Source organism: Lacerta agilis, chromosome 10 (assembly GCF_009819535.1).
Source record: "Lacerta agilis isolate rLacAgi1 chromosome 10, rLacAgi1.pri, whole genome shotgun sequence".
Taxonomy (NCBI): Eukaryota; Metazoa; Chordata; class Lepidosauria; order Squamata; family Lacertidae; genus Lacerta; species Lacerta agilis.
This window is the reverse complement of record NC_046321.1, coordinates 17,014,898-17,028,725: the sequence shown is the minus strand read 5'-3', so window position 1 is coordinate 17,028,725 and position 13,828 is coordinate 17,014,898. Positions and strand designations below refer to the sequence as shown.

The 13,828-nt window shown below is 42.7% G+C and overlaps 1 protein-coding gene across 2 annotated transcripts in view; it reads right to left on the bottom strand.

Annotated features, from left to right (window-relative positions):
- Positions 1–685: 685 nt before the first annotated feature.
- Positions 686–13,828, bottom strand: part of NINJ2 (ninjurin 2) — a 47,654-nt gene continuing 34,511 nt past the window's right edge. The window contains exons 2-4 of one of the 2 annotated variants that reach the window (XM_033162585.1): positions 6,507–6,738; positions 3,081–3,257; positions 686–2,112 (exon numbers count right to left, since the gene is read on the bottom strand). In XM_033162585.1, the coding sequence (XP_033018476.1) occupies positions 3,088–3,257; positions 6,507–6,738 (402 nt within the window). In that variant the 3' untranslated portion in view covers positions 686–2,112; positions 3,081–3,087. Of the gene's footprint in view, positions 2,113–3,080; positions 3,258–6,506; positions 6,739–13,828 lie in introns of those variants that run through there. The other variant, XM_033162584.1, reaches the window with a different exon arrangement.

The window sequence follows — 13,828 nt, the reverse complement described above, 5'->3', positions numbered from 1 at the left end:
AAATACAGATTCCTTACAGAAAATGTGTGTGGGTGTGGTGTCTTTTTCTGACCCTCAAATGCCTGCCTGCAAAGTGGACCAATCTAATGTGAAATTTTTGCATATGGGACCTGTCTCCTCTTCTGTATCAGGGTAGCTATGTACTATTCTATAAAAGGATATAAAAGAAAGACGTTTAGTGCTTAAGATTTTCATTCTCTGTCTGCATTGAGTAATTTGATATATAGACCAAGCCACACCTTTGGATAAAATATACTTTAATAAATAAAAAGAAAGCAAATAGTTGGAATGTGCAAAAGATGCACCAGTTCTAAGTGGGATGACAAAATTGCAAGTCCTTTATAAAATATTGTAAGAATGGCTAAGGACAGCACGGGGGTAACTTTCAGGAGCAATGCACTGTTTACAAAAATCAAGGTTAACTTGTACAGCTTTAAAATGCTTTGCATTACTATGCATAGTATTATTGCCACCAGCAGAGGTTTATAATGCAATTTATTTTTTGCCACAGGCAAGCTGATGGTCTGTATTTCAACTATAATCCTAGTTTTATACCTTTTGTGTGTGTACACACACACACACACACACACACACACACACACACACACACACAATACTGTACACTTTTTATTTTATTTAACAGAATTTGTATACAGCTTAATTGCAAAAAAACTAAGCAGTTTTACATAAAAATTTACACTTGTGGAGGAGCAGGACTAAGTACAATGAACCTCTGTGTGTGGAATTACCACTCCTGCTTGGGCAAAACTATTGGAATCTTGGCTAATCAGGAGCTCCAGCAAAATAACAGGAGTTTCAGCTAGTTGCATCAGAGCCTTTGCACCACCACTGATTACTGGATCAGGGTGACATAATGCTCTTCATTTAATAATTGCATTTCTCAGTGTTTTAGTAGCTGGGGCAGACTCTTCTCTGAGCTAAAGCTGGAGGTACACTTCTCATTCTTACTTTTAGGGTAATAACTGTCCACCCTCAGAGGAGCCAACAACTTGTACTCCTGTGGGAGTCACTATTTGGGGCTGATCATTCTGTTGTATCCCATCATTGAGAGCAGTTGATCCCATTACATAACACAGAAACAAAGTCTCATCCGGAGACATGCATCCCACAAAGGTGGACGCAAAGCAAGAGCAGTAAATCAAAAAGAAACACAGTGGGCAGCCTCTTCTCTGGGTGGATGCTGTGTGCTCATACAAGATGGCTTAGTCTGCAATGCTAATTCCACTCCCCTGGCAGCAAGGGAATCCCACTGAATTCAGCAGGACTGACTTCTTAGCAGTTGTGGTTAGGATTGCAGCCTTAAATCATTTATTTCTCCTGCTTTGCAAATCTGTCTTCATCTGAAAACTTAGTGTCCTCTTGGACAAAATTTGAACTAGTGACCTAGCATTTGCCCCTTATCAATTGTGCTCATTTGTAATTCTCTTCCAATGTTATATTTTGATACTGTTGTCCCTGTTGCTTACATTGACTGCTGCTGCCATTGATGGAGTACATCAAGTTGAATCACTTGAGGGCTGCTCCTTTCCTGGTGGGATCTGGGAAGCTCTAGCTGAATGCAATCCTCTGAATTGCAGAGGAATCTCATTACAGCCAGGGGTTGGGAACATTTTTCATACAGTCCCTTCCGGGTCAGAGTCAAAGAAGAACAAACTTTTTTTTCATGTGTATGGTAGGCTAGTTTCTACACACACTCACACTGAAGAAGGGTGCAGAGTAGGGCCAGTGGGGGATGTAAGCTGGGGAAGAGAGGAATGTTTGGCTGAGGAAGAAGTCTAACCTGGGGAGAGTCCCAGAAAGGCCTAGAGGGCTGCATTTGGCTCTCCGACCTGAAATTCCCCACCACTCCATTACAGGAGACAAACATCATTATGGGTTGAGATGAGGAGAGGATGCTGTCAAAATCAGCTGAAAAATTATTCACTGCTTCAGAGCTGTAAACATGTTGCAGAAGTAGCCCACAAGGAGCAACTGACGTACTTGCAATAGGGTTCACCCAGGCACTTGTGTATCTTAAATGGATCGTCAAGTCTGAGATCAATAAGACTATATGGAAAGGCATCCCAGCTATCTTCTACCATGTGCTCCAGCCTGCAAGGAAAAACAAGAGGATCAGGCAGGTTGTGCGTCTTACTGTTGATGGTGACAAGGATCAGACTCCTCTGCTGTGGAAGTGTCTCCCTAGATATAACCACCCTTTTAATATTTGGGGGGAGAGGGAGAGGGAGAGGGAGAGAAGAAAGAACTGCCACCATCCCACTGCATTGCTTAGGATAATCCATCAATCATTATTCTTAGGCAGTTCATATGTCCAAATAGGCAAAAATGGATGGTGAGTGTTTATCTGTCCATTCTGCAAGCATAAGACTCACTCTTATTCTTCCAAGGCTTAATACAGGGGTCAGCAAACTTTTTCAGCAGGGGGCCAGTCCACTGTCCCTCGGACCTTGTGGGAGGCCGGACTATATTTTGAAGAGGAAAAAAAGAACGAATTCCTATGCCCCACAAATAACCCAGAGATGCATTTTAAATACAGTGGTACCTCGGGTTACGTACTTAATTGGTTCTGGGGTGCCATTCATAACCCGAAAATCGCGCTTTGCGCATGCACAAACTGCGCAGAACACTTCTGTGCATGTGTGGATCGTGCACGCGCTGAAAAATACTTCCAGGTTACTGGAGTACATAACCCGAAAATACGTAACCTGAAGCAGACCTAACCTGAGGTACGACTGTAAAAGCACACATTCTACTCATGTAAAAACCCCAGGCAGGCCCCATAAATAACCCAGAGATGCATTTTAAATAAAAGGACACATTCTACTCATGTAAAAACACCAGGCAGGCCCCATAAATAACCCAGAGATGCATTTTTAATAAAAGGACACATTCTACTCATGTAAAAACACCAGGCAGGCCCCATAAATAACCCAGAGATGCATTTTTAATAAAAGGACACATTCTACTCATGTAAAAACATGCTGATTCCCAGACCGTCTGCAGGCCCGATTTAGAAGGCGATTGGGCTGGATCTGGCCCCCGGGCCTTAGTTTGCCTACCCATGGCTTAGTAGATTCTGCGACCACCATAAATGCTAGGATAGAGACCCGTCTTCTGCACACCAAAAGCAGTAATGAAGATGTTGATGATGACTATGATGAAGACTAGGATTGTGGCAATGTTGTTGAGCAAATTCAGGCGCTGCTGCTTCGTTACGTCGTTCAGGTTCATCCGAGCTATGAAAAACAAAAGACAAAACCAAGACCGAATTCAGAGAAAACTCTTCTGCTCACTACATTCTGCAGAAGGTGTACCGCCACCACCATTATTATTACTCTCTTAAATGTTTGATAGGCTTTTATTTCCTTTCCTCTGATAAGGTAAGGTCAGCAAACACAATTTTACACACTATTCCTTTCCTTCCGCCTGGGAGGGCGGAGCCTTGATTGACTCCAGCTACAAAAGCCGAGGCTGCTGAACAGACACTTGGGTTGGGGTTTCATTGCTCTTATTGATATATTGATGTGTGTGTGAGAGAGAGAGAGAGTGTGTGATTTTTGTGTAGTTTTTGATGTTTTATTTATGACTACTTTTGTTATGTTTGTGTTTATATGAATGTTTTCATGCCAGCTGCCATGAGCATGGTTTTAACTATGGAAAGGCAGCATGCAAATAAAATCAAGATGATAGTTGTGATGATGAAACAATGCCTGGGCCAAACTCTTCCAGCGAGATTCTTATCTACAGTAAGTGTCATTTAAACCACAGATGGAATAGCTATGCTTCCCTTCTCGGCTCTGCAGCCTGGTGGAATGTTAGGATGCTGCCTGCCACTTTGAGTTGAAAATTTACTTATAAAAAAATAATCTGTGACCTCATTTTGCCCATGAGTACAGCTTTAAGTCCTTTTCATATTTCTGTGAGTTTTCTGCCTGATTGCTGTGGTTTTAGAGAAAAGGGTGGCTAATGTCCTTTAATGGTCGGTGTCCAGCTGTGCCAGCCACATCTTTCATCTGGAAAAAGCATGTTAAAGGCAAAGAATGGCATGGGAAATGCCTCTCAACAGAAGCCAATGGCTAGGGGGAAAACTGGAGATTTATCTGGAATGTAAGGAGAGCTAAAACAGTTTTCTCCCTAGCTCAAAGTGGGAAGCTGTAGTTTGGGAAGGATGGCGAGAGACATGGAAGCGGAGAGCTAGCCAAAGTCTAAAAAGGCTTGGACAAGGAGCTTTTAAGCCTGGCTCTATGCCTGGAAAGAGCAAGGCAAAAGGTAGGTGTGGATAAGCCTTAAAATTGGCTACAACCCTCAGGTTTCCAGTTATCTCTCCCACAAACAGGAAGCTAAATTCTGCCCTTCTTTCTTGATGCACAAGTATACACCTGAAAAGTCAAGCATGAGTGTGCCAAAAATGTTCTGGAAAATATGTTTATTGTCCAGGTTACACTCTTCACAGAGCCAGGACTTGCTACCAGCCTTGCTGAAACCTGTGCTCAGTAGCAAAAAGTGGTTTTCTTACACCCTTCTCTGGCCTGGTGCCCACGCCCTGGTGTTTTGGACTACATCTCCCATTAGTTCTAGTGAGCTCAGCTCTATGATGCTGGGGCGGCTAGGAATTATAGTCCAAGCCATCTAGAGGGTACCAAATTGAGGGAAAACCTGCTGTGGTCTGTCGCTTTGTGCAATGCCTTAGATGCAGCCACCTCTTCAGTGTGGGCTAACTCTAAAACCAAAGGCAACCATCCAAAATGGTGAGGACCATTTAATTTTTTTTTAAATAAAGCAGACTACATTCAGCCTTTGCGAATCTGGTCCCTCCAGCAGTTCTGGACTATAACTCCCATCAGTCCTAGCCAAGCTGGCAAAAGCTGAAGCAGATGACTATGAGACACACACCAGATATTTCCATTTTTAGATGGCTTTGGTTCTCTAGGGCAAGCCAGAGGCTGGAGGCCAACAGCAGCTGCGGATGCTGAGGAATGTTTGCGGTCAGGCCCCATAATGAGAGAAGAGATTCCATTGATGCAGCATTAGCTGTAGCCCAAGTTCACGACCCCTGCCATTCCTTTCAATGCCAAACTCACAAGCGGAGAAAGACAGGCCTGTGTTGATCATGTAAGCCTTATCATGTAAGGGGACAGTGAGGCTGACCCTGGGTCGGGCCAGACAGCTCTGGAGACTGTAGCCCTCTGTATATTAACTGTAGGGGCAGCAATGGATTGCAGGGGAGAAGGGAGGTGAAAGGGAGAAAAGCCGGCTACACTGGGATGGGGGTTATAGCTGCAAATGATGGAGTTGAGGCAGGCGGGGGTAGTAGAGGCTGTGTAGGACAGCTTGGGTAGAGCAGCCTTGTTTCCTTCTTCAAAGAAGGTGGTCCCTCTATTCGAAAGCATCCTCTGTTGGAAGGACTGCCCAGTTGAAAGATGCAAAAACCTAAGAAGCGAGAGCAAGAGGGGCCTGGAAATTGTCCATTAACAGTGAGCACCCGGACAGCAGGCTAAGAAGGCACACAGGCCAGCAGGTTCCTGTAGTTTCCCTACACACTAATTATTTCTAAGTTTTCATCTATACATACAAATTATCCTATGCATTTTATAAATTACTTTCATTGTAAACCAGTGTGTTCCTTTTCTGGTGACACATTTATTTATCTTTTTGCCATTGTGTAAGTCGCTGCCCTAATCTGGTCTGTGTGTGTGCTCAAACACTAAATGAGCATCCAACTTATTTCTTCCTAAGAGCTATTTTTAAAAGTCTTTTGATTAAGAGCAACATTTGGGCATTGTGGAAATGAGATTCCTAAGGCCTATCAAATGGAACATCCCTCAACACAGTCTTGAGAAAACTACATGGGTTCCTGGTCCTTACTTTTAATTCTAACTTTAAAATTACTTGCAAGATTAGATTATGCTTGCTATCTTATGAGCATTTTTTCTGATTTATTTGTGGGGAGGTTAGAAGAAGAAGAGTTTGGATTTGATATCCCGCTTTATCACTACCCGAAGGAGTCTCAAAGCGGCTAACATTCTCCTTTCCCTTCCTCCCCCACAACAAACACTCTGTGAGGTGAGTGGGGCTCAGAGACCTCAAAGAAGTGTGACCTGCCCAAGGTCACCCAGCAGCTGCATGTGGAGGAGCGGAGATGCGAACCCGGTTCACCAGATTACGAGTCTACCGCTCTTAACCACTTCACCACACTGGCTCTACTTAGATGACGTTGCATCAAAGTAAATGTTATCTTCACTTTCCACTGCGTTTCCCCGCCACTCTCCTTATGGAGGGGGGATCCATATTTGGGGAGAGCAGGTTTGTTCAGCCAGGCAGATTCTCTACCACTGAGCAGTCCCACCCCAGCTTCCAAATCACATGGCAATATTTGAAATCTGGTAAATGACTCAAAGTAACATCTGAACTGCTCTGTGAAAAGCATTAGAACACTGTGCCGTATATCACTCTTTCCTCATATGAAGATCCCTGGAATGACTTACCTATAATGATCAGGAGAATCCCGATGGCAGTTTGGAAGAAGAGGGAAATGGTGATGAGAGCTGTCAGGGCAGCATAATATTGGAAGGACGTCCCCTGTTCCAACACTGCCTTCAGTTGCGCAGCGTTGGCCATGAAGAGCGCCACATCCAGCATGCTCTCAGCCACGCTTTTCTTGGTGGCATAATGGTTGATGTTGATGATGTTTTCCAACCTGGAGCCAGGAATGGATGGCTAGAGGAGGAGAAAGGAAAAGGTCATGGCACATTAGAGAAGGAGATTATCTTAAGAAACATAAAAAGAGGCCTACTGGATCAAGCCAAAGGCCCCTCTAGTCCAGCAGCCTGTTCTAAGTGCGGTCAGCCAGATACCTGTGGGAAACAAGGAAGCAGGATTCAAGTAGAAGAGCACCAGGAAGTCCACAAGCAGGACACAATCACACTCTCTCCCACTTGTGATCCCCAGCAGCTGGTGTTCAGCGGCATATTGCCTCCGACACTGGAGGTAAACCATAGTCATCATATCCTGTAGACATTGGTAACCTTATCCTCCATCAATTTGTCTAATCCTTTTTTTTTAAAAAAAGCAGCAAGTTGGTGCCCATCATTAAAGATTCAGATCTTCAGATTCTACCTTCTCTGATTTCAATGTTTGAAATGGAGAAAAGGTGGGGTGGGCAATGTGGTTGTCAGAGAACATAATAAATACCCAGTCCAAAAGATCACAAAGTCAGTGTGATGTAGTGCGTAGAGAGTTGGGCTAGGAAGACCAAGGAGGCCTGAGTTCAAATCTCCACTTGGTCCTGAAGCTTACTGGTTGACCATGGGCCATTCGTGATATCTCAGCCTAGCCTACCTCACAAGGTTGCTGTGACAATAAGGTCAGGCGAGGAGAACTCTGGATAATTAAGAGGGAAGAGAAGGATGAAAATGCAATTAAGAAAACATCCTCCTGTTGCTCCCTGCTTCAGAAAGGACCTGTGAATTCTCATTAGCGTTCAAGACACATTTTAACAGCTGCTGGCATTTTCAAATGTTCAGTGGCCACTGAATTGCTGAGCCACTATACCTTGGAGTTTGCAGCCTCCAGTGCCCTCTCCCTCTGGGTGCCTGTCTGGATTGGGCCCAGGCAGAGAAGACAAGGAAATGGACAGAAGTGGCAGATGGTGCCATTTAGGAAGGGGGGCTCACTGAGGACATTTTGCCTGCCCCCTCCAAAGATAAAGCTAGCAGTGATCTTAAGACTAACCTATTTCAAACTGAATTTCTTCTACACCCTCTACTAACAAATTATTCCTCTCTACTCTCACCTTTCTTTCTTTCTTTCTTTCTTTCTTTCTTTCTTTCTTTGCTGAACCAGAGGAAGAGTTCCAAAGCTGGTGCTTCTTTTTTAATTTTTTTAAAAATAGTTATTACCTCCTGTTCTCATGGTGGCCATAGGGGGGAGCTCTGAGTAACCTCTAGTCTGGCAGCATCTGCTAGGAATGAATGGGGCAACTGCCCAACAGGATACAGTAAATGTTGTTGAAAGGGAGCCAGAGCAAAATCATACTACCACTAAACAAATATTTTGGGTACAACCCAGAGAACCTCACTGGGTTTACTGCAACCACATTCCAATAGTCACTGCAGGTTAATTATTACCTAGCTGGAAAAGAGGTCACCCGCATGATGGCTAATAGCCTTTACAGCTTCTTACTATCTTATGGACTGTTTTGGTGCTCAGAGCAAATACAATAAACAGCAAACAGCCATGACGGATATTCGTTAAAGGATGGTTTGCGCCAGAAACGAGGCCCAAAATGCAAGACCTGTGCTCCTTCACCCTCCCTCCCTTATAGTCACTTTTAACCATTTGTCCTTGGTTCTATCTTTTTAAGTATGTACAATCCCCTTTTAATTACTAGTTTTTATCCCTTACCTGCTTTAAGTCTTATGTGTTCAGTTTATCTGTACGTTTTATCTTATGCTGGTCTGTGACCGAAATAAAGTTTGATACCGATTGAATAAACAGCAAACAACCCTGCTTCCTTACATCCCCACACAGGTCTCCTTATTAGTTGTTGTTGCTGCTGCTCCTCCACTGTTTCTCTCTCCAATAGCCATTTTATCCCCAAAACAAACTTCTTGAAAACCAAAGGCAGTACGGTCAATGGTCAGGGATGATGGGAGTTGCAGTCCAAAACATCTGGAGGGCACCAGATTGGAAAACGCTGAGCTAAAAGGCAAGACTGAAATTTGTTCAGACATACTAGCTCAGCTTGCAAGGAATGTGAAGCCAAACCAAGAAAAGCACAGCTGGTTTACTCCCTGGACCCCAGAACCTGTTGCTGTAGTTAAAAAGCAGACCCTCCAAGTGTCCCTATTTTCCAGGGACAATCCTGGATTTACAGAAGCTGTCCTGGTTCCTGATTTGATCCCAGAATGTCCCGCTTTTCCTAAGGACATCCCTATTTTCATCAGAGAAAATTTGAAGGGTATATAATCATGTGGCCCCCGAGCCAAGGAGATAAGTAACTAGACAACCTTTAGATGTCATGGAAATAAACAACTATCTGACTTTTAGAAGACATCTGAAGGCAGCCCTGTATAGGGAAGTTTTAAAATGTTTTATGCTTTATTATGTTTTTATATCTGTTGGAAGCCACCAAGACTGGCTGGTACAACCCAGTCAGATGGGCTGGGTATAACGAAGAAAAGCATTATTAATTAAATAGGACACCCCTTTTTCATTGGAGAAATAGGGTATGGAATGGGGTGCAGTACAAGGAGCACCTCAAAAGAACAGAACAAAAAAGAGGGAGGGAACTCAGGTGCTCAATAAAGGAAAATACAGGTATATATTTTAAAATATTTTTTAAAAATAAACTAATGAAAATGTTGGGTTGCATCCGTTATGGGTTTTTGAAGGAATATTTGCGAAGACTTTACATGGGCAGCATAGGCCCTATGGCACAGGAGATACTGGTGGGCACCCAGGCACCCATGGGCATTGTGTGTGCGGTCCCTGGTTTCGTTTGACTCTCTGTCTGTTAGCCTTTAAGGCCGCACAAGACTGCTACCTTTGTTTCAACTGACTAACATGACTACCCTTCTGGAAGCAGCTATCATAAACTAATATAAATCATAGGTTGCTCATATCCCCTAGGTTACTGGGAGTACAAACTGCTGATGCTCACTTGGTCATCCCATGTTCAGAACAGAAATAAATCCAGTTAATACATCACTGTTGTTGTTTACAATTTGCAGATGATACATAACAATACGTAATTGATTACTCACCTCCCCACCCCATTTGTATTGTGTTTCCTTTGCAAGGAAACCAATGACGTGGAACAATGTAATGATAACATAATTAATTGCACAAAATTTCACCATAGCAAACAGTGAGACGAATAAAGGTTTTTTTTTTTTTTTGTTGGAAGCCAAACTGCAGAGGAACAGAAACAGGGCAGCATATGACACATATGGGGCAGGAAGGGAATCAATGCCTTCTTACATCCCTAGTTACCAGTGTCATTGCCCACTTTGAGGTCTTTAGGCAGCGAGGGAAGAAACAAAAGGGCAACAGGAGAGCACGAGACAGAAAGACAGGGATCATGTGAATGATAAATAACCCTCTCTGAGAGTGTCTGCTGGCAGAGACTAGCTGTGGAGGCACTTTATTAAAAGGCCATTAATTCCAAGCAAGTTGCTGTGGGATTCCAAATAAAACGCATAGAGACACCCAGGCAACTCACACACAGGGAACAAAAAAGGCATCCCATCCACTGGGTGCAGGAGTCCAGGCACTTTATGATTGTACAATCACGCTGTTTTCTGAAGGCTAGAGATACAGAATTTGTTCAGCACTGACTGAGGTCACCACTAGAACTTGAGCCAAAAGGCAAGAGGAGAAGAAAGAATGAAAAACAGCCCCCTTTTTGCAAAAGCTTGTTCCCATTTCCTGGTATAATAATTTAACAGAAAAATGGGGAATCCATATTTCTAAAACTCATCTGCCACTGAAATGCCACCAAATCTTGATTTCCCCCCACAACTTTATCTGCCACTAACCTGTATTTAAAATATACGAATACACAAATATTTCAGAAATCTAACGTTTTAGGATTTGCAACAAGAATTGATGTAAACCACATTAAGCATATTACAGAAAGCATATAAATACATATAAATTGATATACTCATTGGCATCAAGAAGGCCATTTACATCAGCAAGGTATTCACAACTGAGCTGTTCAAAACTCTGGGTCTGCCAATCACAATGTTCAAAAGCCTCAAAGCCAAAATACTGTATTAACAGTCATGACATTTTAAAACATAATACATCTACTGATATTCTCTTGCAATGCTTTCCAGTTTCTGAAACTTTTTAAAAATAGTTTAATCAGAATTTTACACTCCAATGAAAGTGTGCTGCTAGTAAGCTAGTGTTAAATTCCAACTTTCAATCTTTCATCCCGTAAATGGCCCTGTATCAAGAAGTAATTCTTCGCACATTTTTCATTCCCATGGCAACGTATCACCTGTTGTTTACATAGCAGAAGGATGTGTCTAGCCACACCTGACCAGCAAGTCTAACACATAAACCCTCTCTTATTTAACCTCCAGTCTCATAACAGATGCACACAGAGATCACTTGTGCCCCAGACTGCTTAAATAAGGGCTGGGTCTGCGAAGTGGAGCAAACTTGAAGCTCTGCACCAAGAACAGGTGGTACAATCCAACTGCATTGACTGCATTCTGTTAATATTTCCACCCATACCCGTTTCCTAAAAATATGTGTGCCAGTAACCTCCCACAAAGAGTTACTGCAAGTTAGGAAAATACCACATTTTTTCTTTATTTATCTGTTTATTAAATTTGTAGATCACTTCCCAGATGAAGTCCTCAGAGTGGTTCATAATAAAATAAATGTCTCAAATGATTTTAAACATTTGTCATATAAAATAGTTTAAAACAACGATAAAATCCAAGGCAAAAATCAGTAACACTTCTGTAATTTAAAACATACCAACTAATTCTAGCTCAGGTTAGATCCTGACTATGCAAAAAACCCTCCCCAAAATGGCAATATAATGCACTAAGTGGTTTTCCTCCCCATGTTCTAAATGTGCAAAACTGAAGCTCAAATGTTAAAACTTCTCATTTTACTTGGGAGTCTTTTGTTTGAGATTTCACAAAGCTACACACTTCCCAGATGTGCTTTTTCAATGTTGTCCTCATGAAACTGGGTGGGGAGGCAATGGGACAGAAGAGGCTGCTGATAGTGATCAAGCGGCAGACAAAGATTTGTTTCCGAATCTGAGCTTAACAGACAATATTCAAACTGTTAATAGCAGCTGTGCCCCTGCTGACACATTCCCTTCCCAAGAAACAACGTGGAATGGAATAAAGGACAAGAACGAGGTCTTGGCTCTGGCCCTGCAGCGCACAACGTTTAAAGTGCAGGTAAATCACGGCAAAAGGATGCCAGTGGACAGCTTTATGGCTTCCTTGGAACACTTAAAAAGGCACACAGTCATTCCATCAGAATCAAATGCCAATTAATTGTTTCTCATCCTTCCATCACACTCCCCTGATATTGTAATTGGGATTGCAGACAAATGTATTAACAGCAGGTTTATTTGTTTTTTTAGCCTTCTAGGGAGTATTGGGGGTCTACCACATCCAGGCCCCACCTTTAAGGATGTCCCAAAGATGTCTTTCCCCTACCAAGGAACCCACGTTTCACCAAAGGATGGAGACAGAACTGGGTAACAGCTGGGTTTTATAATTTATGATATGGAGAAAACAAGCATTGCATGCTCCTTCCCTGCAATCCTGGGAGGGCAGCCTTAAATCTACACAGCACCCAGCAGAGCCTCATTTCAGTGCCTTCAACCTCTTCCGCCTGTACTCTATCTTGCTTACCAGATGCAAACTCCATAGCTTCACCTTAGTCAATTTTTCTCCACCGGCCCATCAGCTCTGTCTACCATCTAACCCAGGCAACATTGCGGCCCTCCAGATGTTTTGGCCTACAACTCTCATGATCCCTAGCTAACAGGACCAGTGGTCAGGGATGATGGGAATTGTAGTCCAAAACATCTGGAGGGCCGAAGTTTGGGGGTGCCTGATCTAACCTGATGAGGAGTTCCTTGAACTCAAAGCTTGCACACTATTTTTTGTGACATTTCGTTTGGTCTAAAAAGAGGCTGCACCAGGTGACCACTCTAGGTGACTTCCTGATTTGTTGCACATTACTGATCAACCATTCTGATATTAATGGGGTAGTTTAACAACAATGAGCATCCATCCTGCATTCATCCTGACTTGCTTGTGGGGTGTTTACACGTCTTCCTGATAGTCATTTGTTCATCCCACATTTCCCCTGTCACTTGCCAAACTACAACAAAATCGCCTGCATATCCTGCACAAAGGCTTCATCTGGCTTTCCTTAGAGCTACAGCAGCAGCAAGCAACTGGGAAAGCTCATCAAATCCCAGTATTGCCATCTGGTTTAAATGCCTCTGGGATCACATTGTAATGGAAAAGTTTGCTCAAGCAAATGAAGGAAGCAGAAGGGAAGAGTTTGCGAGAAATGTTCTATACCACCTGGTATCCTTTTCTCAATTATGCAGATCACTCATTGGGACAAATTTAAAATATGGCTGACTTGATGAAATGCCTTTAATGCTACCTTAATCTTTCATTGGAAAGATATATATTTGGCCTACAAGTTTTGTTTTGTTTTTAATATTTAAGGGTATTCTATAATGTAACATTTTCCCCTAGTTGATTTTAAGCTGCTCTACCAGCTGATATTTTAGGTTTTGATTATTATATACATTTTAGAATTTCCCTTACGTTTTTATCCTTACTATAAAGTACCCTGGGAATTTATTTTTGATGGGCAGCATATAATTACTCAAAATAAATAAAAACACAAAAGTAGGTTATTTGTCTGTACAGTGGTACCTTGGTTTAAGAACAGCTTAGCTTATGAACAACCTGGAGTAAGAACGCTGCAAACTCGGAAGCAGGTGTTTTGGTTTGTGAAATTTGCCTTGGAAAAGGAACGTGTTTCACTTCCTGTTGAGTGTGTTCCATTTGTAAATTGAGTCCCCCGCTGCTATGGGAAAGCACGCCTTGGTTTAAGAATGCTTTGGTTTAAGAATGGACTTCCAGAATGGATTAAGTTCGCAAACCAAGGTACAACTGTATCTTCATTAGGCAAGTCTGTAGTGTCAAGAAGTAGGCGGTATCCAATGATGCCTCCCTACTTGTGAAATAAGACCAGGGTCTGCCCATTCCACTCCCCAAGTCTCTAACATGACCCCCAA